Consider the following 22,996-nt stretch of genomic DNA (forward strand, 5'->3'; position numbering starts at 1 on the left):
ATCCCCATGGTGACAATGGAGGTTGGATCAGAGGTGACCCTCGCAATCCCTCCCCCAATAGCTACGGAGGAGGAGAGGAGGGAAACCAAGCTCCCTGCCTCTCCTAGCAGAGGTGCACATGATTTGCCCTCCTGGTTAGAGCTGGAGGGGTTGGGAGGAGACGTGGCCAGGCCAGAGATAGAGCATCTACCAGTGAGCTATGGATTCTAGGCGGTGGAGCTCCCCTATTCTAGCGAGGCAGGCATTAGGGTGGAGCCGCTAGCCATTCCACCATCGTGAGAGTTGGTGATGATCCGATCGTTGCATGACACTACAATGGCTAGATCTTCCTGCGGGTTTGGCACAACCCACGAGCTGGTGTGGCCTTGCCCCGGTGAGCCAGGAAAGGCCCAGTTTGTCCTTCGCGATGAGGAGGAGGTGAAGGTCTGGCACCTGCTCAGAGAGAGAGAGAGGACTATCAATGGAGTCCGATCTCACCCTTACCAAGGCGAGGCTCAAGGAGGCCTTAGAGAGGGTTGAGCTTGTCCATCAGGCCATGATAGTCGATCTACCATGCGTTGCAGAGGTAAGTTCTCTATGTTTTTTGGTGTTGTCCTTGACTCCTTGGCCTTTTAATGGTTGTCTTAGCATGTCTGCTTCTTGCCTCATTGGATTTAGAGATGATGTCGATCCGTAAGTCCTGATTTCTTTGGAGGAACATGGTCAGATGGAGCAAGAAGCAATGATGTCACTACAGGTTGAAGAGCTCAGGCACCAGCTGGAATCCACCCACCGTGAGTCCCATGATCGGGAGGCCAAGGTGATGGGAGTGCGAGCTTCAGAGCTACATGCGGTCAAGCAGGCAACTACTGCCGAGCGAGAACTTGATGTGGCGAAGGTCGACCTGATGGAGACCGAGGCGGTGCTTTAGAAGTCTTTGGAGGCTCTGGAGAAGAAGCGGAAGGCCCAGTCGGATGCTGAGCAAGAAGTGGTCGCGCTCCAGGGGCAGGTGCTCAGGGTAGAGGAGTCGAACGCTCGACTGCTCGAGAAGGTGACTCGGCAAGAGGAAGGACTCTCCATCCTCAAAAGCGTCTGCCTTGGTATGTATCTATTCCGCCTTTAGTTGATGCCTTGATTTTTTTCTCTCCTTTACTTCTGAATTTGGTGCCTTTTTTCAGAACTGGGTGGAAAGATCGGCTCTCTGGAGCAAGAGCTAGAGACTACCAAAGCGGTGGTTGGTCGGGGCACGGAGGCGCTAGCCCGGTCCCTTGAGGAGCGACGTGCCCTTGAGGGAGAGCTTGACCAGATTCACAACATCGCCCAGGTGGTCGTCTCTGAGGTGTTCGGGTCTGGACCGAGCACCAGTACGCTCACCCTCTAGCTGGCGAAGGTCCCAAACGAAGTTCAGGCACTCATCTTTGACGACATGTTCTATGGGATGTTAGGGGTGTTGACCTTGGTGGTGACCCATCACCCCGATCTAGACTTCACCGCCATCTACAGAGGGTACGCCGACGGGTGGAGCACAGATGAAATCCATGCGTTGGGGGAGAGCTTGGTGCCATATGCACAGATGGTTGTCGAGCAAGTCTTCGGGTAGTGGGTGATGGAGGGTCGCCATTCGAGCGTGGCTGAAGATGTGCGCTGGGAAGATGTCGTCCAGCCTATGGAAGGAGTGGAGACAAAATGAGCATTGTCCCGCCTCCGACCGAGCCGAACGTTGTCCTGACCAGAAGCGAGCTACCTTCATCCTCGTCGACTGCCCCGTCAGCTGATGCCACCGGGGGGCCATAGTAAAGTTTAGAGTAGAAATAGTCAATACATGTAAAAGACAAGTTCATGGGGAGCCCCCATGTGAACAGTTTTACATTTGTGAATATTTCAATTTCGTTTTGTGATGGAATCACTCATAAGGGAAAGCTTGTCCTATCCACCCTTGTTTTTACCCTAGTGTAGCTTTATTTTTTATCCTTTCTTTTTCGCACCTGCCTGTTGACCCATAGGCTGCAACCTTAAGAACCTGGGCGTGGCCCGCGAGGCTCAGCTACTCGTAACCGTAGGTCATGGTGGTGTGATCGATCGGGAGTTTAAAACATGAGTTACATAGGGTAATCGAAGGAACAGAATGCCCTTTCATTTAGGTGAAAAGTATTACTATATGATAGTAAAAAAGGAGGGTGGTATCACATTCCCGTGGAGCCCTCGAGCGACCTAGGCCGAGAGTGCTCGGGCTGGGATGCTGTAGGAGCAAAATGGAATGAAAACAGTAAGACTGAGCTTTAGGGGAAGAAATGACGTAACTATTCGATATTCCATGTGTTGGTGAGAACATTGCCGTTGTCGTCCTTCAGCCGGTAGGCACTCGGTTGGATTACCTCGGTCACCGTGTAGGGTCTTTCCCATGGTGGAGAGAGTTTATGTTTCTCCTTGGTCGACTGGGTTCTTCGGAGCATGAGATCACCGACCTTGAGGATCCTCCCCCTGATTTTTCTTTCATGGTACCTGCGGAGAGTTTGCTGGTAGCGAGCGGAGTGGATGACGGTCATCTCACAAGCCTCCTCAAGTAGGTCGACCATGTCCTACTGAGCCTCTGCATCTCGGTCTCGGTCGAAGGCCTTCACTCTTGGGACACCGTGATCAAGGTCAGATGGCAACACTGCTTCAGCTCCGTAGGCTAGGAAGAAATGTGTGAACCCCATGGATCGGTTCGAGGTCATTCTCAGGCTCTAGAGGATCGCTGGGACCTCTGCAACTCATCGCCCGACATACTTGTTGAGCCAGTCAAAGATGCGAGGCTTGAGTCCTTGGAGGACCATGCCATTGGCCTGCTTGACCTGATCGTTAGTACATGGATGTCCGACTGAGGCCTAGTCGATCCTGATGCCGTACCCATCACAGAAGTCCAAGAACTTTTTCTCGGTGAAGTTTGTTTAATGGTCGGTGATGATACAGTTAGGAACACCAAACCGATAGATGATGTCAAGGAAGAACTTGACTGCCTCTTTTGAGCGGATATTAGTTATGGGCTTCGCCTCTATCCATTTGGTAAACTTGTCCACTGCTACGAGTAGGTGAGTGAAGCCGTTCGGGGCCTTTTTGAGGGGTCCAACCATGTCGAGGCCCCAGACCGCAAATGGTCAGGTGATGGGGATGGTCTAATGTTCCTGTGCCAGCAGATGAGTCTGCTGAGCATAGAACTGGCATCCTTCACACCGACAGACAACCTCCTCTTCATCTCGTAGCATGGTGGGCTCAGTAAAAACCTTGGCAAAAGGCTTTCCTGACCAGCGACCTTGGGGCCACGTGATGTCTACAAATTCTAGCATGGACTTTGAGGAGAAGCTATTTTCCTTGGTCGGTCGGGATGCACCACATGAGTACTCCCGATTGGCACCGCTTGTAAAGTTCGTCACCAATGGCGACAAACGTCTTGGTCCATAGAACGATTCGTCAAGCTTCAGTCCTTCCTAGTGGGAGAACCTCCTCGAGGAGGTAGGTGAGCAGTGGTGCTCTCTAGTCGACCAGATCGAGCGCCACCACGGCGACATCGACGGGCAACGTCATCATTGAGGCACCAAGGTCGAAGCCCCCGAGCACTCGGTCGGGGTCGGGGCACGTCGGGAGGTCGAAGCCCCCATGTGCCAGATTAGTATTGGAGTGTGTCTGGATTGGATCCTCTAGAACATGGGCATATGACACATAGAGATCATTGATGAAGACCCCATCAGGAGACGGCATCCACCTGGCAGCCAATTTTGTGAGAAAATCGGTGATATCGTTGTCCTTCTGTAGAACATGATGCAGTTCGATCCCTCGGAATTTTTCCTTGAGCCTACGCACCTCCTGGCAATATGCTGTCATGAGAGGGCTCTTGCAGGAGGACTCCTTCATGACCTGGTCAATGACCAACTCTGAGTCACCACGGACATACAGCCACATGGCACCGAACTCGACGGCGATACATAGTCCATTGATGAGGGCCTTGTACTCCACGGTGTTGTTTGAGGCTGAGAAATGGAGACAGATCACTTAGCGGAGCCTGCTCCCATCTAGGGAGATCAGAACCACTCTAGCCCCTGAGCCGAGCGCCATGACCGACCTGTCGAAGTATATCGTCCAGTACTCGTGGGTGACATCTGGGGTCAAGAGCTAGACCTTTGTCCATTCGGCGATAAAGTCGGCGAGAGCCTGAGACTTAATAGCAATGTAGGGGATATACCTGATGTCGTGGCCCATGAGCTCAAGAGCCCACTTAGAGATCCGACCCGAGTATGAGGTGACAACCATGACCTCATGGTCGGTGAAGTAGAGCAGGAGCTTCTAGGTCGCCATCAGCACGGCGTATAGAAGCTTTTGCACCTAGGGGTATCGAACCTTGGAGTCGGTGAGTACCTCACCGATGAAGTATACTAGTTGTTGGACCTTCTGGGGGTGTCCTAGCTCCTCCCTTTCAATGACCAGGGCGGCGCTCACCACGTGGTTGTTTGCAGTGATGTAGAGGAGGAGGGGTTCTCCCTATTCGGGAGCGACAAGGATTGAGGCCAACATCATTGATGCTTTGAGGCTTTCCAAAGCCTGCTGTGCCTCCTCAGTCTAGACGAATGCATCTATCTTCTTGAGAAGTTTATAGAGAGGCATCCCCCACTCGCCTAGTCGGGAGATGAACCGGCTTAGGACGGCCAAATAGTCGGTGAGCCTCTATACGTCTTTGACGTTGCGTATAGGGCCCATATTGGATATGGCCATGATTTTTTTGGGGTTGTATTCGATGTCACGTTTGGATATGATGTATCCGAGCAGCTTCCCCTTCAGAACCCCGAAAACACATTTTTTGGGATTCAATTTGACGCTGAACCTTCGGAGGTTCATGAATGTTGCGGCCAAGTTTGCGATCAGGCCGCTGGCTTGAGCCATTTTCACCACTATGTCATCTACATAGACGACAATTGTTGGTTTTGGATGCATGACTTGGTCAGACTAATCGGGCGGGTTGATTTGGTCGGTGAAGCATCGCTGCATACACCATTGATAGGTGGCGCCAGTGTTCTTTAGACCAAAAGGCATGGTTACGTAGCAGTACGAACCATATGTTGTAATGAATGAAGTCACGACCTAGTCAGACTTTTTCATCACGATCTGGTGGTAGCCAGAGTAGGCATCTAGAAAGGAGAGGATGTCGCATCCTAATTTGGAGTCAATTATCTGGTCTATGCGTGGTAAAGGAAAATGGTCCTTTGGACATGCTTTATTGAGGCCAATATAATCAACACACATTCTGCATTTCTCGGTCTTCTTTTTCACAAGAACAGGATTGGCCAGCCAGTCAGAGTGGTGTACCTCTTTGATGAATCTGGCTGCCAGGAGTTTGGTGATCTCCTCGCCTATGGCCTGTGCCTCTCGTCGTAAAAGCGATGTAGGCGTTGCTTGGTGGGCTTTGAGCCCGGGATGAGGCGTAATGCGTGCTTGGTGACCTCCCTTGGTATGCCCGGCAAGTTAGATGGTTTCCATGCGAAGACATCATGGTTGGTGCATAAAAAGTCAGCGAGCTCGCTTTCCTATTTGTCCAGGAGCTTGGTCCCAATCCGCACCGTCTTGGTCGGGTCGGTTGGGTCGATCCCCACAGCCTTAGTTTCCTTAGTCAGGTGGAGGGCACTCGATGACGTAAGCTCGTTGCACTCTGGGACTACCAGAGTCAATGAATTCCTGAGCTTTGAGAGCTCGGCAAAGTTGATGACGGCAGTGGCGAGCTCATAATGCTCATGGTCACACATGTAGGCATGCAAAAAGGTGCTACCCACAATGATGACGCCATTCGGTCCTGGCATCTTCAACTTGAGGTAGGTGTAGTTGGGGATCGTGATGAACTTGGTATAGCATGGCCGCCCCCAAATGGCATGGTAGGACCCTCGAAAGTCCACTACCTCAAAGGTGAGGACCTCCAAGCAGAAGTTGGCTCGGTCGCCCAACATGATGGGTAGGTCGATCTACCTAGGTGGGTACGCCTGCGTCCCTCGGATTACGCCGTGGAAGGGAGAGCTCACTGGGCGGAGCTTCGACCGGGGGATGCGCATGGCGTCGAGGGTGTCGATGTAGAGAATGTTGAGGCCGCTGCCTCCGTCCATCAGAAACCTTGGTGAGGCACTTTTTGTGGATGATGGGGTTGATGACGAGCGGGTAGCGACCCAGTCAGGCAATGTGGGAAGGATGGTCTCTCTGATCAAAAGTGATCGGGGAGTCCAACCAGCTAAGGAAAGAGGGGACAACCGTCTCGGTGGCACATGCCTCTCTATAGCGTACCTTTTGCTAGCGCTTAGAGTGGATGGCATCGAATCCCCCAAAGATCATGAGGCATTCCTTGGGGTCGGGAAAGCTATAATCATCCTTGCTCGCTGTGCCTCCTTTCTTAGCCGCTGCCACCTTGCCCTTTCCTTCGTTTGGCTTGCCGGCCTATCGCAGAAAGCGCTTGAGGAGCTCACAGTCCTTGTAGAGGTGCTTGATGGGGTATGCATGGTTGGTGCATGGACTCTCCATGAGCCTGTTGAAGTGGTGGGGCTAGCCCTGTTGGGGCTGCTTGCCCGCACGATCGGTCACGACGACCAAAGTTGGGTTGGCCAGTTGGCGCCGATCCTTCTTGTTCTTCTTGCCCCTTTGCATGGAGGGGCCCTCGCCTTGGTCCTCGCACTTGGCCTTGCCCTTGTCCCAACCACCGCTGAACACCACCCCTACAACCTCATCACCAGAGGCATGGTTTGTGGCGATGTTGAGCAGGTCACGGGTGGTATGGGGCTTTAGATAGCCGAGCTTGTGGATCAAGGACTCACAGGTTGTCCCAGAGAGGAATGCGCTGATGATGTCCGTGTCAACGAGATCAGGAGGGAGTTGCACCATTTTGAGAACCTACAGATGTAATCCCGTAGGGACTCATTGGGCTCTTGCTAGCTGCTCTTGAGGTCCTAGGAATTCCCCGGACGGACGAACGTCCCCTGGAAATTCCCAACGAAGACCCTCTTGAGATTCGCCCAGTCACGAATGCTGTTGGGCAGGAAGAATTCAAGCCATGCTCGAACATGCTCCCCCATGCAGATCGGGAGGTACTGGATGATGAAGTGGTCATCATCCACTCCTCTGGTTTGGTAGGCGAGCCAGAAGTCTTTGAGCCATATACTGGGGTTGGTCTCCCTGGTGTATTTGGCTATATTGGTGGGTGGTCAGAAGTGCTGCGGGAACAACGCTCTATGGATGCGATGACCAAAGGCCTGTGGCCCTGGGCCATCTGGGCTAGGGCTCTGGTCGTTTGGTCAGCCTCCACGTCTAGAGTGGGTGTCCCCACACTCCTCGACGGCTAGGCTGAGATCCGCATCGCCTGCTCTCGCCCCACTTGATAGACATCATCATCATGCCGGGCATGGCGTCGATTGTTGATGATGCAGCAAGCGTCATGGTTCAGCCTGAGACATTCATGCATAGGTGGTTGGTGTGGAGCGGGCGCCGGGTTAGGCTGTGGTGCAGCCGCGACATCCTGCTCCACTCCCGGTAACTATAGTGGTGAGTGGATGGAGTGATTCGACTGGTGCGGCCCCTATCCCCCGGTGGGGCAAGAGGCCATGAGCCGATGTCGCGACACGGAACTCTCCACCTGTTGAACGGCGGCGGTCTCCACCAACGCCTGAAGGTTCTAGTGGATTGCCAGCTCCTCGGGGAGGCCACGCAGAAGCATCATCGCAGCAACGATATTCTGGCCAGCTCGAGCGAACTGAGGGGGGTCATTCCCACCATCTAGGATGTTGCACTGGACCTAACGGGCATGACCCCGGGCGTCACTCGCCGGGTTACGCGCATGTGGCGCAGCGTGCTACGCTGAGCGCGTCGACGCAGGTGGCGGCTGGCTCTGCCACCTTTGTCATAACTCCTCGCCGTGCTCCTACGCATGCGTGAGGGCCACCACATGAGGGTTCAGAGGGGTGTGAGTCTGTAGAGACTCCGCTACCACCGATGGCTGTCCCAGAGCATCCGCCATAGCGCACTCCTGGGACAGAGGGTGGCCAAGTGTCGTGACGTCACCAATGCTGGAGCCATCGCTTTCGACCTCGTCATCCACAAGGTCATGAAAGGAGGTAGGAGCGTAGCCCGCCATCCCCATGAATTCGAATGTGAGAGGGGCAGCGTCAGCATCCTTCGGAGCCCCCGTGCGTACTCGTCCATAGGGGACACGAAGCCATAGGGGAACCAGTCGCATGGTAGTCGTGGTGGAGACAACGGGGTCCCTTCGGAGAGTCGGCGAAAGGTGTTAAATAGTGAATAAAGAATAATATGTACGTTACTCACCATGGAGTTTGAGCCCAACATAGGCTTGAAGCGAAGCACATGTGTTTCGACATTGAGGTCGTTGAGTGGTCCGAGGCTGGCGGAGGGTGCTCCTCCTCCAGTGGGCACTGGGATAGATGCCTCCTCGTGAAGGCGGAGTACGCCGAGTTGGTCGGTGATGAAGTCTACACGTCTAAAGAGTAAGGTCTGGAGCGGTTCGAAGATGGGAGGAACCCACATCCCAACAGGTTAGAGCGTGGGAAACTCCAGCGAGCCGAAGTGAATTGTATCACTTGAGCCCGCCATGTTGAAGATGGTGGAAAGATGGGCCATCCGATGACCAAAAGCGTGAACGCACGGCGTCCTCCCCACGGACCGCGCCAACTGTCGGTGCGAAAACTGACCAATAAGTAAATATTTATAGTTTTGCCATATGTTGTGATCGGATGTGGCCTAGTACTCAATGACACATGATTTATACTGGTTCAGGCAACGTGCCCTATGTCCAGTTTCGGTTGGTTGGTGACTTTATTCCTGAGCCCAGGTGCTCGAGGTTTGCTATTGGGTTACAAACGAGTGGGAATATGAAGGGGGTGTTAAAGGTCCGGTCAGACTCTGAACCGAAGGGCCGAGAGTGACGGGAGCTCTAACGTGCGTTAAGTATTGGAGCGTATGCTCTGTGTAGCTTTATAGTTCTAGAGCTATGGAGCTGTTCAAATGCTCAGATTGTCTAAAGCCAGCCAAAGAGAGTCTAAACGAACATCCATGTTGGGAGAGAGCGCATCCCCTTTTATAGGTGAAGGAGATGGCCTTACAAGTTAGAGAGAAAGAGAGAGAGTGTACGTGTGCTACCTAGTCTTGTTGCTCACGCCATCGGTACAAGACGATTGTCGGCGCCCACAATACTGTTCACGCCAAGACGCATCTGGCAGGTTTTACTGTGTTCATCTAGTATGATAAATGTCGACGCCTATAATGCTGTAAGGCAAATGTCAGCGCCTACAACACTGTTTGGGTTCTGATACGCCTGGAAGGTTGCATAGTACCCGTCTGGCATGTCCTGGCGGCACTACTCTGTAGGCGTGCAGGGTATGGCAGGGTACGGTCCTTGGTATTGCGGTTGACTTGAGCGCCTTACCTTATTTGCTCTGTTTGATCCTTGGGTCCTTATCGAGCGGGCATCCCTGGTCGGTCATTCCCGGTCGGCTCCGACCGTGTCAGTAGAGGAAGAATCACGAGCGGAGGTCCGGTGTATTCCCGGTCGGAAAAGGAGGTCGGAGTCAGACTATATCTCCTCCTTGGCCAAGCTTTCCGATCGGAGAGCGGATCTCTTTCCCGGCTGGTCGTTAGGTAACTGGGCCAGCCCGGGAGGCGCACGTTGTTGCTACACCGTCTGCTGGGCCGAGTTTTCACTGGGAAGCGGGCCCATTGGGGACCCTAGGTTTATGAACCCGACAAATGCTTTTTTAAAGCATATTTTTTAGAAATAGTTATATCAAGAACCATCTCTAAAAACTAATTTCAGAGATGGAATGCCTCTGGGAATCGATTTTTAGGTGGCTGGAAATATAGTTTACCCTTTTTTTTGAAGGGAAGGAGGGATTATATTAAAACTCAGCACAATATTCCCAAATTACATATGAAAAAAATCTAAAATAAAAAACATACAATAGTCTATCTAGATTCTTTCATTGTCTTCTTCCTAGTGGCATTTTTTATGAATACAGTCTTGTTGAACATCGAAGCCAGAGTGCAGTCACTACACCACAACACTAATATAGCGTCACATGTGTGTCGTTATAAATATACTAATACCGTTGCACCGTCGGTCGGTATAGCTAGCCCACGGATCAAGTGTCGGTAAATGTACATGTTGCGATAAACCATCGGTCAGTATAGATATTTACCTATATAGTCAAACAGTTGGTCGGTTTAGATCAGTATAGAGGACACACCTTCGGTCGGTATAGGGCCGTGCCTTTGGCGCGTGGTGCGGAAATAAAAGAACAGGTTCGCGGGAGACTGAAAACGAAACAGGGCCCATTCGCGGTAAAATTAGGCCCAAATACCTTCCTATGCAAACCCTAGCTTTTCATTCTTCACTACTCTTCAGCTTGAGCTAGTCCAGTCACCGCCACCGCCTCCTCTCTACGCCCGCCTGCCTGGCTCCATAGCAGGCCCCGCCGCCTCCTCTCTGCGCCCGCCCGCCCGGCTCCATCTCAGATCCCGCCGCCTCCTCTCTGCGGCCGTCTGCCTAGCCGGTCCGTCGCCCGCCAGCCCAACTCCTGCTCTGTCGTCGCCCTCCAACTCGGCTCCGTCACCGCCCAACTCCAGCTCCGTCGCAAATCCCGTCGCCTCCTCTACCCACGCCCGCCCAACTCATCCTCTGCCATCCAACTCCACCGTCGTCGCCGCCTAACTCCTCCGACGCCGCCCAACACTACTGTCGCCGCTACCGCGCAGTTGGTGCCCCAGCCCCCGCCGTGCAGCACGCGGCCCTCAATTGCGACTGTGAGTGACCCCCGCCTCATCCTCATCGATCCTCATCCTCATCGATTCCATCAGGCAAGCATTTGATCCTGTTCTTGGTCCCTAACGCTTCTTTGCCACAGCTGTTGGGATCCACGACGACAAGGACTGCAGCGTGGGCTAGAGTGGCTGCGAGGGAGAGGTGCCCTGCGATGAGTTTCTATATAAAGTAATAGAAAACAAGAATGCAAATTTATTTTTTGGCCTAATCTATCTGTTGCACTACTTTGTTTTGCAATTCAGGACTCAAAATACTTGTACATGTACTGATCTGATGTCATGTGTATTCATAGTACAGCTGCACTGGTGCGTTGGAGCTGTAGCTGAAAGAATCTGCACTGGACTGACTACCCCAGCCTAGAGCCGAAGTGGGCAACTTGCAACCTTTTGGAGATTATTTGAACATCCACAACATTGTCGGTTGCTCTTCTTGTGCGTACCGGTATGATCATCTTTCTGTATGCCATTTTTTTAATATTGTGTGTGGACAGGAACATGGCAATCGTGTTTAAATTAAAACCATTCCGTGGCTTCATGGATATGAGCATGATTGACAGAATGTAGCTACTTTGATTCTTATGGTCTTTTTTATTTTATAGTTCATTTCTAAAGCTGCTTGATCTTTCACAAAGGGAAATGGATAAATCATGGATCGATAATGATGCTAGGTACACATACTTATTTCACAAAGACTGAAAGTTCTATTTGTAGTTAACATGGGAATTAACTTAAAACTGCATGTAGGCACACCAAGATATATCAACAAGGGGTGAACAATTTCATAGCTTTTGCATTTGAGAATTCAGCGGTAGGAAGCAAGATACTATGCCCTTGCAGAAAGTGTGTTAACTCATTTTGGAGGGAGGGAAGTGAAGTACGTGAGCATTTGATATGTGATGGGTTTCTAAAAGGGTATAGAACATGGACCTTACATGGAGAAGTTAGCTCTTCTATGAATCATGGAAACTTTGATGGTGTTGAACTTATGGAGGAGACTGATGAAGATGATAACATCTCTGATTTGCTTAGGGACTTAGCTGCTGGTTTAGATGATAAAGGGGATTTTGATGACAACAATTCAGACCTAGAACCCTGTGAGGAGCTAGTTGCCATTCAGAAGTTAGTAGCAGAGAATAGCAAAGAGTTATACCCTAATTGCAAGAAATATACACAACTGCGTTTCCTAATTAGATTACTCCACACCAAACTCCTCGGAGGGTGGAGTGATAAGAGTTTTAACCTGCTACTAGATCTACTTAATGATGCACTACCTGAGGGTTCGACACTGCCTAGAAACTTTCATGAAGCTAAGAAATTGGTGAAATCTATAGGAATCGGATACACTAGTATTCATGCTTGTGATAACGACTGCATTCTATTTTGGAAAGATAACGAGGGGTTGGATTCATGTCCAAAATGTAAGGCTTCTCGGTGGAAATCAGTAAGGAAGAGCCTAGATGGAAAACATGTATATAAGGTTCCTAAAAAGGTTCTCCGCTACTTTCCAATAAAGAAATGTCTAAAACGGATATTTCTATCCTCTAAAACAGCAAGTCTAGTGAGATGGCATGATGAAGACCGTAAAAAGGATGGTCTACTTAGGCATCCTGCAGATTCACCACTATGGCAAGACTTTGATAAGGAACATCCAGATTTTGCTGCAGATAGTCGAAATATCCGTCTAGCATTTGCCACCGATGGTTTTAATCCGTTTAGAACCATGAATGTTAGCTATAGCGTTTGGCCTGGTATTTGTATTCCCTACAACTTTCCACCTTCAATGTGCATGAAGAAATCAAATTTCATCCTTTCTTTGTTGATTCCTGGTAAAAATGCTCCTGGTAGTGATATGGATGTCTATTATCAGCCACTAGTTCAAGATCTGTTAGATCTATTTACCAAGGGAGTTAGAACATATGATGCTTCGAAGGGTGAGTTCTTTCAGTTGAAGGCAGCGGTATTATGGACTATTACTGACTTCCCAGGTTTAGGCTATGTGTCTGGGTCTGTGACATCCGGTGAAGCCGGATGTCCTGATTGCCACAGCTATACATGTTCACTTAGACTTGGTAATGGTACCAAGACTTGTTATATGGGTCATCGCAGATTCCTGCCTGAAGACCACCCATTTAGGTTTGATGCTAATAAATTTGGTGGTAAAACTGAGTTTAGGGCAGCACCTACTCCACTTTCTGGGGAGGAGGTTTTGGAGTGCACTAAAGACCTTAATACAGTTTTTGGGAAGGATCCTTTTGGAAAGAAACCAGCAACCAAGAGACGCAAGGAAGGAGAGCCTTTGGTCATATTCAAAAGGAGATCTATTTGGTTTGAACTGCCATATTGGAAAGATTTGATGTTGCGACATAATTTTGACTTCATGCACATAGGGAAAAACGTGAGTGAAAGCTTAGTTAATACATTCATGGGCATAGATGGGAAGTCCAAGGATAATTTGAATTCTCATTTGGACCTTCAAGTTCTTGGTATTAGAAGTGATCTCCACCCTGTTGAAGTGGAAGACCAACTTTATTTACCACCGGCACCATACTCAATGAGTCCTGATGAGAAGAAATTATTTTGTAAAGTACTAAAAGGGGTGAAGTTTCCTCATGGTTATGCATCTGATATACGTCATAATGTACATGTTAATGAGAGGAAGATATTTGGGCTTAAGAGTCATGAGAGCCACATTATTTTACAACACTTGCTTCCACTTTGTGTGAGAAAAATATTGCCAAAAATTGTGAGTGCTGCAGTGATCCGTATATGTAATTTTTTCAAGACACTTTCCTCCCCTGTCATTCGAATAGGTGATATGGAAAGTTTAGAGGTTAAAATAGCTGAAACCTTGAGCCTTCTTGAAACTATATTCCTTCCATCCTTTTTCGATATCATGGTACACTTGATGGTTCATCTTCCTGCTCAAGCAAAGATAGCTAGACCAGTTCATTTTCGCAGCATGTGGCCTGTGGAGAGGTAATTTAATTAGGCATACTACTGAACTAAATTAGGTACCTATTAGTTTTATGACATTATCAATGTGCCTATTATTTATGTGTATAGGTATCTGATGAGATTAAAGGGTTCTGTTCGTACAAAAAGTCACCCTGAGGGATCAATTATGGAGTGGTCTAATTTTACAGAATGCCTTACACTTTGTTCTCGCTACTTACATGATGGGACTAGCCATCAATTTAGAAATGAAGATTGTAGTACAACTCCTTTCTTTCGTAGCATTGGTCGAGGATTGGCCGGAAAGTGCATAGTGAGTATAGATCACAAGACATGGCTTCAAGCCCATAGATATGTTTTGTTCAACTATGATAATATACAGCCTTACTTGGAGTAAGTTATCTAGACCCATTGTCACACTTTACATCACATGATGGGTTTTCTCTGCATACTAAAGTGATAAAATGATGGACCTTGCAGCAAGCATGCTCACTATCTATCATCAATTGGTATTCGAAATGGACGGGACATCAGTCGCATGCATCATGAATCCTTTCATGAGTGGTTTAGGTTGCATGTAAGTAATAATAAAACTTAACACAAGTTAGTTAATGTGGATTTGGCATTTATATTAATTATAGTTTGAAAATCACAGGTGGAAGAAATGGGAGAGGAAGCACCAGATGAGATAAAATTTTTAGCAAAGGGGCCTATGATGTTTGCACATAAGTATAGTAGCTATAACATAAATGGATTCAACTTTCACACAGTATCCTATGATGAGGGTAGACCTATTCAAAATAGCGGGGTTGCTCTAGTTGCTGAGTCATCAAGCTTTGAAAGTGACAATAATGATAACATTATAATAGGAAGCAAGACATATTATTGTATTATAACTGAAATTCTTGAACTGAACTATCACCACAAAGGAAATGTGGTGCTTTTCAAGTGTGATTGGGTTGACAACCGTGTGCAAAACAAATGGGTAAAAACGGATCAATTTGGGACCACAACTGTGAATTTTAGGCATTTATTCAATACAGGTGAAAAGATATCTGATGAGCCTTTCATTCTAGCATCACAGGCAGTTCAAGTATACTATGTCCCTGAAGCAATTGATACTGACTGGGTTGCTGCTGTTCAGTCAGTCCAAAGAGATGTGTTTGACTTTGATAATTTGGAGGATGAGGACATAATTAATGATAATGGACCAGTTGTGTACCTGCCTAATCTAAATCGTGATGTGACTGTGGATATTGTTAATGGGGTTGTCCCTTCTATTAGAACATACATAGATGGTATTATTGTTGATCAAAACAAGTCTAAAAAATGTTCTAAAAAGTAAGTCTTGTCAAACAATGTGTCTACTGTTTTCCTGTGAGTATTGCTAATTTATTTGTCCATTCATAGGAGAAAACATGTCAAGACCAAAAAGAAATAATAAGGATGTCCCTGTCAATCCGTATGAGCAACTTCGAGATGACCAGATTGAAATCAATAACCAGAAGCTTCAAGCTCTAAGTATGCCTCGTATGAACAGTTCAGGGCAGAATGTTCAACCTAGTAAAAGAACAAAGGTTTTGTATAGACTTTTATTTACTACGACAATCATTGCATATTTCTTAACAAATATTTTTACTATTATGTGCCTTTTCTGTAGAGGACACAACAATCAAGTGACGCAACAACTGTAGGTCACAATCTGCGTAGGTCACAAAGAAATCGTGCTGAAAATGCAAATGAGCAGATTGAAGAAGATCCTGAGTACCAGCCATCTGGAGATGTTTTATGCGACGATGAAGGTCTTGTAGAGTGTGACTTGCTGCATCACAAATATCTTGTCATATTACATGTTTTATACTAATGCTTCTTATTTAAAATTATTTACTACAGATCTTCATAATAGTCCGCCAAAGAAGAGGAAAAGAAGCATCACTAGGATGGACAACATATTTGCAAGAACACCAAACATGCCTAAGATCAAGATAATACTCAATGAATTTGGTCAGCCTATTGGAGAGAATTATAGACAGTTTTCTAGTGCCATTGGCGTTCTAGTGAGACAGACATTATCAGTTGGGTGTTCGGACTGGAGGCTTGTTGACGTTGAAAAGAAAGACCAAGTGTGGGATACTTTAAAGGTATTTTTCCTCTTCAATTCTTTGGACCTTGATTGCTGAAATCTGCCACACATCATGTATTGTTTTCTGTACTGATTTGCTACGAAGTGTGGGTTGTTCCATTCTTATGCTGAGTATTGGATTATTACCCTAAGGACTGATTTACAATTGATGGAAAATTAGGAATTCTATGACGTTGATGAGGCTGCCAAAAACTGGTTTCTGGTCACTGCTGCAAGGAAATGGAAGGATTTTAAGGCAACCTTAAAGAAGGATTTTTTTGATGAAAAGGTAACAATTGAGGTATTGCAGCGAAAACATGGTGACAGAGTTAAACCTACTGACTGGAGCTTCCTCATTGAGCACTGGACCTCTCCTGAATTTGGAGTAAGGAGTAAAATTTTTATATATTCATATTTGGACTACAATATATTTGCTGAATTTAACAATTTCTATCCTAGGCTCGAATGGAAATGTCCAAAGCTAATCATGCAAAGTTGAGGATACATCATACATCAGGAAGCAAGAGCTTTGCTTGTTCTAGGCATGAAATGGTATAGAAAATATCTCTAGCATTCAATTTTAGTGCATTATTTTGCTGCAGTTTTAGTATTGAATTAAAATAATTTTAGGGTGTAGAGCTGGGGCGCGTGCCTCGAAGAGATGAAATCTATATCAGAACACATACAAGAAAAAATGGAGTTCCATCCCAACAAGCAGAGCCAATAATTGTAAGTTCTTTTCCATAACTTTTCCATAATAGAATTTTAGTATCTAATATCTCTCTCTAGTCTCTAGTGTATAAACATCCATATTCCATTTTGCTAGAACAAACTTAAATCAGTTGTTGAAGCCCACCCAGAGTTGACAGAAAGATCAATTCAGCAAGGTGATGTCTTTGCTGCTGCTTGTGGAGAAAAGGAGCCAAGAGGGCGTGTTCGTGCTTTGGGTCTAGGACCAACTCCCCAAGATATTGGTACCCCTGGTTTGAAGTGTTACAAGCCAACAAGGCTACAAATGGAAGTTCTAGCTCGTAAAAAGGTTGAAAGTGACAAAGCTTCTCTAGAACGAAGCATACAAGAATTGGAAGAGGAACTGCACGAGGCAAGGATAGTGCAAGAAAGAAGAAATATGGAAATCGCCTCACACAACGGTTCTAATTCACGAAACCATGTGGTAAAGAACTTCAAGACTTTGAATTACTTAAGTCATGATTGAATAATCTATCTTTCCTATGCCGGATAATATGGTGACATGTGAATAATACATATTACCCCTCTTGTATTGTTTATGTAGAGCCCAAGGTCTGAAGAACATGTTGATGAGGCACATCATGCTCAACCATTTGAAGATGATGATGTTTTTGAAGATATTAATGAAAACTGCGACCACTATGATGAAGATGATGTTTTTGCAGATATTACCCCATCCGAGCAGCATGCTAATTTCCTATCTATGCAGCGTGCTGCTGCCCTATCTGCGCGTGTTGCTGCCTTGTCTGCGCAATGTGCTCCTACCCTATCTGAGCAGCATGCTAACTTCCTAACTGCGCAGCGTGCTGGTGCCCTGTCTGTGCAGCGTGCTGGTGCCCTATCTATGCAGCCTGCTCCCTCTTCATCTGTGCAGCCTACTCCTACCCCATCTGCACAACGTGCTCGTGCCCCGTCCATGAAGCCTGCTCCCTCTCCATCTATCCAGCCTACTCCTACCCCATCTACGCAGCGTGCTCCTGCCTCCTCTGTGCACAGTGCTGTAGGAAAATCAATTGATATTCGTCGGGAGTGCAACGCTACTAGTCCCATAAAAAATGTAGCCCCACGAAAGAAGAATAAACCTCCTCGTGTTTCACCTGCTGACCTTGTAATTTTCTTAATATAATCTTGCTTTCAGTTCTTGCAGTTCTATACATTTGTTCAATTTTTGCTGACAAGTGCATAAACCATTTCAGGTTGGAAAGGAGGTCACATTATATGCCTTGTTTCGGCCAGAAGCTGTGGCTAAGGCAACAGTCATTTCAACAAATCCAACCAATGTACTAGGAGGCCAGCCTCTTGGAAAGCACTATTGTGAAGTTGTTGTGAAGGTTGTGATTAAAAGGGATACAGTGCTACCTCGCCCTTATGGTGACATTGAGACTTTGGCTAATGCTAAGTCAATGCCAATTCAGTGGCCATACAACAGAGTAATAAACTAAACTTTCCTTTGTTTCTTTTATTCATATATGTGATAAGTGAACAAAGTTTCTAATTAATGATATTTGTAATAGTTGAACGTCAGCAAGGCATCGCATTCATCCAAGTCTACTGCAGGTATGTATTTTTCCTAAATTTTACTTATACCAAGCTGCAATTTGTGATGCTGAACACACCCTGCTATGCATACAACACACTATCAAAAGAATTTGGTACTGCTTGTTCTTATTCATTGCCATCTAAATGTATTTGTTGGGCTGTTTTTTTATGAATTTTACATTCATCAAACTACTATTTGTGATGCTTTAGTAACCATAAACGTTACCTGTGTCCCAGCCCTGTCTCGAAGGCTGACTCCCCCTTGCTGTTCTCCTCTTTCACCCACTGAACTAAGTTAATTGCATCAAAAGTAATTGGGATCTCTATATTTTCAGCAAGAAAGAAAGGAAACATGCTAAGTAATAACATGACAGAATGTTAGAATAATGGGTTGCTTGTGTCTTGTTTCACTTCTGAGTCCTGATCAGTAGGAGTCATTCAGGATCAGTCGTTCATAGTCCGAGACTCCTAGTCCCTGGCAGTTATCAAGTCAGTTAGGTGCATGATCAGGCTGTTAGGCATCTGCTAGTCTTTAGGTTATCTGCTTGGTTATCCAGTCAGTTAAGCTTTTGGAGCACAAAATCTCTGGTGTTTAGAGCTCTGTTTAGAGAAAGTCCCAAACAAGATGGATGAAATGGAGAACACATTGCATTGTGCACACACTAAGGCCATCTCACAGTTAGAAACTTCATAGTTAGAAGTGAAAACTATTATAGGTGCTTGACAGTAATTTGATCTATATTTAGGAAATGAAACAGCAAAATAGTCAATAAGAAATCAAGGGATCGGTCAATATTATTCCCTGTCTCGCTTTGTCATACAGTTAGGATAAACACCAAAAGCAATAATTACACAATCTGCATGTCAAGAAGAAACATGAACCTCACTGACACACCAGATGTAGCTGCTAAACCATAAGGACATAGCACAATATAGACATTATGGGCATATGCAGTAAGATGACAATGTACAGACTACTCAACTGTTAGTCACTTTGACTATTTGGTCGAAGTAGGGAAGCATTGCCCCCTGCCTTGTTAATACAGTGCATGACCTGCAAATTGCATTGGGGATGGACCATACAGAAGTCTCTGTGGCGCGTGGTCCAGGCAATGGCCTATTTGTCTCAAGCTTCAGTGACACCACCACTCTGACTATTTGATCGCTAGGGAAGACTGGTCCAGTACAATATAGAGATCCCAATTTTACATTATGCTTCTTTTTAAGTGTCCTCGACATGTTTTTGATTGATTAAAAATAGCAATTTGACCACATCAGGCCTGTACTTGTTACAACTGTTAGATAATGAACAGTGGATTTGCCAAGTCTATCTTAGTGACAGGTAGAAAACTGCTCATGGCTACTCTTAGTAACTTTATCTTGCCTTTTATGATAGACAAAGCAATAGCTCAAAAAATGGGTTTGAAGGATATTTTTCTGCACTGTTTGAGGGATATTTTTATTCATTTTTCAGGTGTGGAGAAGGGGAAAGAAACATGGACAACCTGCAAGGCCTAGGCAGCATACCTGATGGTGTCGACAAGTTAAAAGGCTCATCGAAGCTGTGTTTTGTTTTGAACCTATTAGAGACAAGACTCTGAGCTCATTGTTAGTGAAATTTGAGCAGTGAGCTTTAGGTGTTAGTGAGCTAAGCTTTTGGTTACAAGTGGTGTATGTATGACTTTTGGTCACATGAGGTAGATGTAGGGATGTTGATGGCTTGCTCATGCACAAACTTCATGTTTGCGAGCTTCTAATCTATTTTGTACTTATGAACTTGAATCTGACCGACCTTACATTGGGCTACTCATATATGAATGAAACAGTTATGGTTAATATATCTTGTAATGAATGCGTGTGCATTGATAATAGATTATTTTTGGGTTATTATGTATTGCTGATTAGCAATATATATATTGTCTCTATGTGAATGATTCGCGTTGGATTGTTAGTTGCTAAAAGTATTTATAGCTTCAAACTATGTGTCGGTATATGTAGCTTCTAAGGCGTCAGACTATCGGTCGCTAAAAACGGGTCGGTCGGCGTAGGCTATACCGACGCCACTTTCAGCGGCTGGAAGTAAGTGTCGGCATAGATCTATACCGACCGACAGAGCGTCGCTATATCGACCTATACCGACCGACGGTATGTCCCTAGTCTGGGGCTGTGGTGTAGTGAGTCTTTATGCCGAATCCAATGATCAACCCCAAAATGTTGGACATGCCACAAGATCCAACGTTCTAAAGCCAGTCCAAAACATATCTGAATCAATGAAAGAATATCGGCAATTGCATCGTTGCGTATAGCATAGGATGCAAATCATTACCTTCAAATCTTGATTTTCTCTCCGCGATCATCGATGATGAGATCGATGACCCAGGGTAATTGTTCTCGTTGGGAGTGCCCAGGGCACCCCTCCCATTTCTGATAATGGCCACAAATTGGCCGCCTACCGATAAAATCGACATCTACAACGACGATCTCGTCTTGGCAATCACTAAAGTTATCACAGGTAATAAGATCCTGACGAAAATCATCTGATTTCGCCGGTAGATTTATTAGAGATAAACCATAAGCAAACTATATATAAAATTGCGAAAAAGAGAGGTGGGTCCCCTCTCCTTCTCACCACCAGCAAATGCACCGGAGAGGAAGGAGAGGGCCCCTAGGTGACCGCGAGGGGCAAAGCCCTTTCCTTTTTGGCGGCGGCTGCGTTTCCTTGTTGGTTCTAGGGCGGCCAAATATAGTCTACCTTTAAAAATAGGTGCAACATAACCATTCATAATTTTTTTCAAATTAAGTTAGATAAAGATAAATTTTAATCAAAGTTGTAGCTTTTGTAGGTAAATTTTTCGTTTAAATCAATCAGGATCCCAAAATTATGTTTAAAACTTTTAGGTTTTAATTTAAAATCAAATTTTTATTTTTTTCAAATGAACTTGGATGAAAAGATGTCCTAAATAAAAGCTATAGCACTCAACGAGATCTCAAACTTTGTAGTCCAAACAATTTTCATTTGAAGTCATTTAGTGGCTGAAATAGTTAATACATGATTTAAATAGTTAATACCAAAAGGATAGAATCTTACGTTTGATCACCAATGACCTTATGGTGTAGTGGTAGGGGAGGCTCACACGAGCCTTAAGGTCTCGAGTTTGAACCCTTGGACTGCATGCACATGTTCATGTTTTAGAGGCTTTTCAAAATTAGGTTATCAATCTTTGGAGATGGCCGGATGTTTGCCTCTAAAAATCATATATTTCTACATAGAAGATAGACTTGAATAGAGGTGTTCGTGACAAATGCCTCTACAAATAGTTATTTTACCACCTATACAAAAGTGCTTCACTAATGCTTCTGTAGTAGTAGTATATGTTGGTGTCCTTTTGTCAACACAGTCCTGCATTACAATTATGTGATGTTTAAATACTCCCTTTTATTTCAAATTGTAAGGCGTTCTAATATTTTAGATATATCTTTTACTACACATAGATATCTATTATGTGTAGATTTGAGACAGGGAAAGCACACGCAGAGAAAGAATGGAGATGAATATGGCAAGATTCCATGGGGTTTCAGTATTCAGTTGGAATCGGTTACAGATCGTTCATGCCAGAGCCAGACTCTACAGCTACGCCAGCTTATATAACCACGCTGGTCACCGATTACACTGGGCCGCACACAACTGGGCTGCGGCCACGGTACTTCCTCTACTCTAACACCCTCCTTTGGGCTTTGTCCCACTACTTATGAGGACATTTATACCTAATATTAAGTCTGTCTATTTCACAACCATGTGCTTTATACAATTTCAACACATGATTTTTTTACACCATACGATTAAGATCCAACAACCTCCAGCTTTCTTGTACCTCCAGCTTTCTTGTACCTTCAGACAATCACGAGATCACAGATCATAGGAAACAATTTTTTTTTATGGAAGGACAAATCATAGATCCGCCGCAGCAACAACCGCAGGTCGTAGTCGCTGCAGGTAGCCGCCGTCGGCGCCCAGGCTGACATCCATGAATGGCGCCGTGCATGCAGGCTAGTCCCCTTGTGGGGATCCCCGCTCAGGATTCTCTGTGGCCACGATGGACCGATGTTTCTCCCGTGGGAGACTGTAGCCACAGAGTAGTCTGCTACACTGGATCTAAGGGCGCATGCAGGCGCGGTCTGCAACACGGCACAGCGTCAGACTCAACTAGCCTGAGGACGCACGAGATCAGACCGACGACCAATGATCTAATGGCTGGAAAAATCGAGTGACGGATGCCCAGATATCACTCGGGTGAAATTCATATGTTTTTTGGTGCTAAAACACACGTGTGTTGTATAACATTTCTGTATTAAAGTGGTAAAATTTCTCTCCACCTATTTTTTTATCTGGCCATCCCTTAACTAACTTTATGAATGTAGAAAACCACCTGTAACCCTTCTCTTTATATAATAGTGCAGGACTACTTAAGATAGTTTGGATAGATAGGAATCCTACTTCAATTAGATCTCTCCGATGTCTGATCCCGAGTAATCTGAATACGAATCATACGTCTTGTTTGCTTGGCTTATAAGTCATACTTTTTCAGTCAACGAATAATATTTCTCTCACAACAAATTAGCCAACATTACTTTTAGCTATGGCTTATCAGCCAAGCGAATAGAGCGTTAATCCAATCCAATAGAAATCTCCTGTATGGCTACGCTCTTTTTCCGTTTCGGTCGACAACACCATCCATCCCGTGTCCTTTTCAAATTTTCTGTTGCACGTACTATTTTCTTTTCTTTTTCATGAGCCACACGTCCACACCATGCATAAATATA

General features: G+C 46.0%; 3 protein-coding genes across 3 annotated transcripts; 2 read left to right on the forward strand and 1 right to left on the reverse strand.

The window, feature by feature from the left end:
• Positions 1-5,534: 5,534 nt before the first annotated feature.
• Positions 5,535-5,948, reverse strand: LOC136507509 (uncharacterized). The gene has a single exon (XM_066502215.1). It carries the CDS (start codon positions 5,946-5,948, stop codon positions 5,535-5,537), a length of 414 nt encoding a protein of 137 aa, XP_066358312.1.
• Positions 5,949-7,384: 1,436 nt separating this feature from the next.
• On the forward strand, positions 7,385-15,628 carry LOC136507510 (uncharacterized). The gene is made up of 8 exons (XM_066502216.1): positions 7,385-7,512; positions 11,412-11,480; positions 11,539-13,788; positions 13,876-14,157; positions 14,245-14,341; positions 14,420-15,062; positions 15,175-15,341; positions 15,425-15,628. Exons 1-8 carry the CDS (start codon positions 7,385-7,387, stop codon positions 15,626-15,628), a joined length of 3,840 nt encoding a protein of 1,279 aa, XP_066358313.1.
• Positions 15,629-15,701: 73 nt separating this feature from the next.
• LOC136507511 (uncharacterized) lies at positions 15,702-19,693 on the forward strand. The gene is made up of 8 exons (XM_066502217.1): positions 15,702-15,905; positions 16,346-16,438; positions 16,517-16,615; positions 16,713-17,060; positions 17,181-17,744; positions 17,833-18,066; positions 18,151-18,193; positions 19,650-19,693. The coding sequence occupies exons 1-8, from the start codon at positions 15,705-15,707 to the stop codon at positions 19,691-19,693; spliced, it is 1,626 nt and encodes a 541-aa protein (XP_066358314.1). The 5' UTR covers positions 15,702-15,704.
• The last annotated feature ends 3,303 nt before the right edge of the window (positions 19,694-22,996 follow it).

This window comes from Miscanthus floridulus, chromosome 15, assembly GCF_019320115.1.
Source record: "Miscanthus floridulus cultivar M001 chromosome 15, ASM1932011v1, whole genome shotgun sequence".
NCBI classification, from domain to species: Eukaryota; Viridiplantae; Streptophyta; class Magnoliopsida; order Poales; family Poaceae; genus Miscanthus; species Miscanthus floridulus.

Coding starts and splice junctions, on each gene's coding strand:
- LOC136507509 (XM_066502215.1), bottom strand. CDS start 5,948: ATGTTGGGCGACCGAGCCAACTTCTGCTTGGAGGTCCTCACCTTTGAG.
- LOC136507510 (XM_066502216.1), top strand. CDS start 7,385: ATGGCGTCGATTGTTGATGATGCAGCAAGCGTCATGGTTCAGCCTGAG. Junction 11,481..11,538: donor TGGATCGATAATGATGCTAG/GTACACATACTT, acceptor ACATGGGAATTA/ACTTAAAACTGCATGTAGGC. Junction 15,342..15,424: donor AACCTAGTAAAAGAACAAAG/GTTTTGTATAGA, acceptor CCTTTTCTGTAG/AGGACACAACAATCAAGTGA.
- LOC136507511 (XM_066502217.1), top strand. CDS start 15,705: ATGGACAACATATTTGCAAGAACACCAAACATGCCTAAGATCAAGATA. Junction 16,616..16,712: donor AACAAGCAGAGCCAATAATT/GTAAGTTCTTTT, acceptor CCATTTTGCTAG/AACAAACTTAAATCAGTTGT. Junction 17,061..17,180: donor CTAATTCACGAAACCATGTG/GTAAAGAACTTC, acceptor TTGTTTATGTAG/AGCCCAAGGTCTGAAGAACA.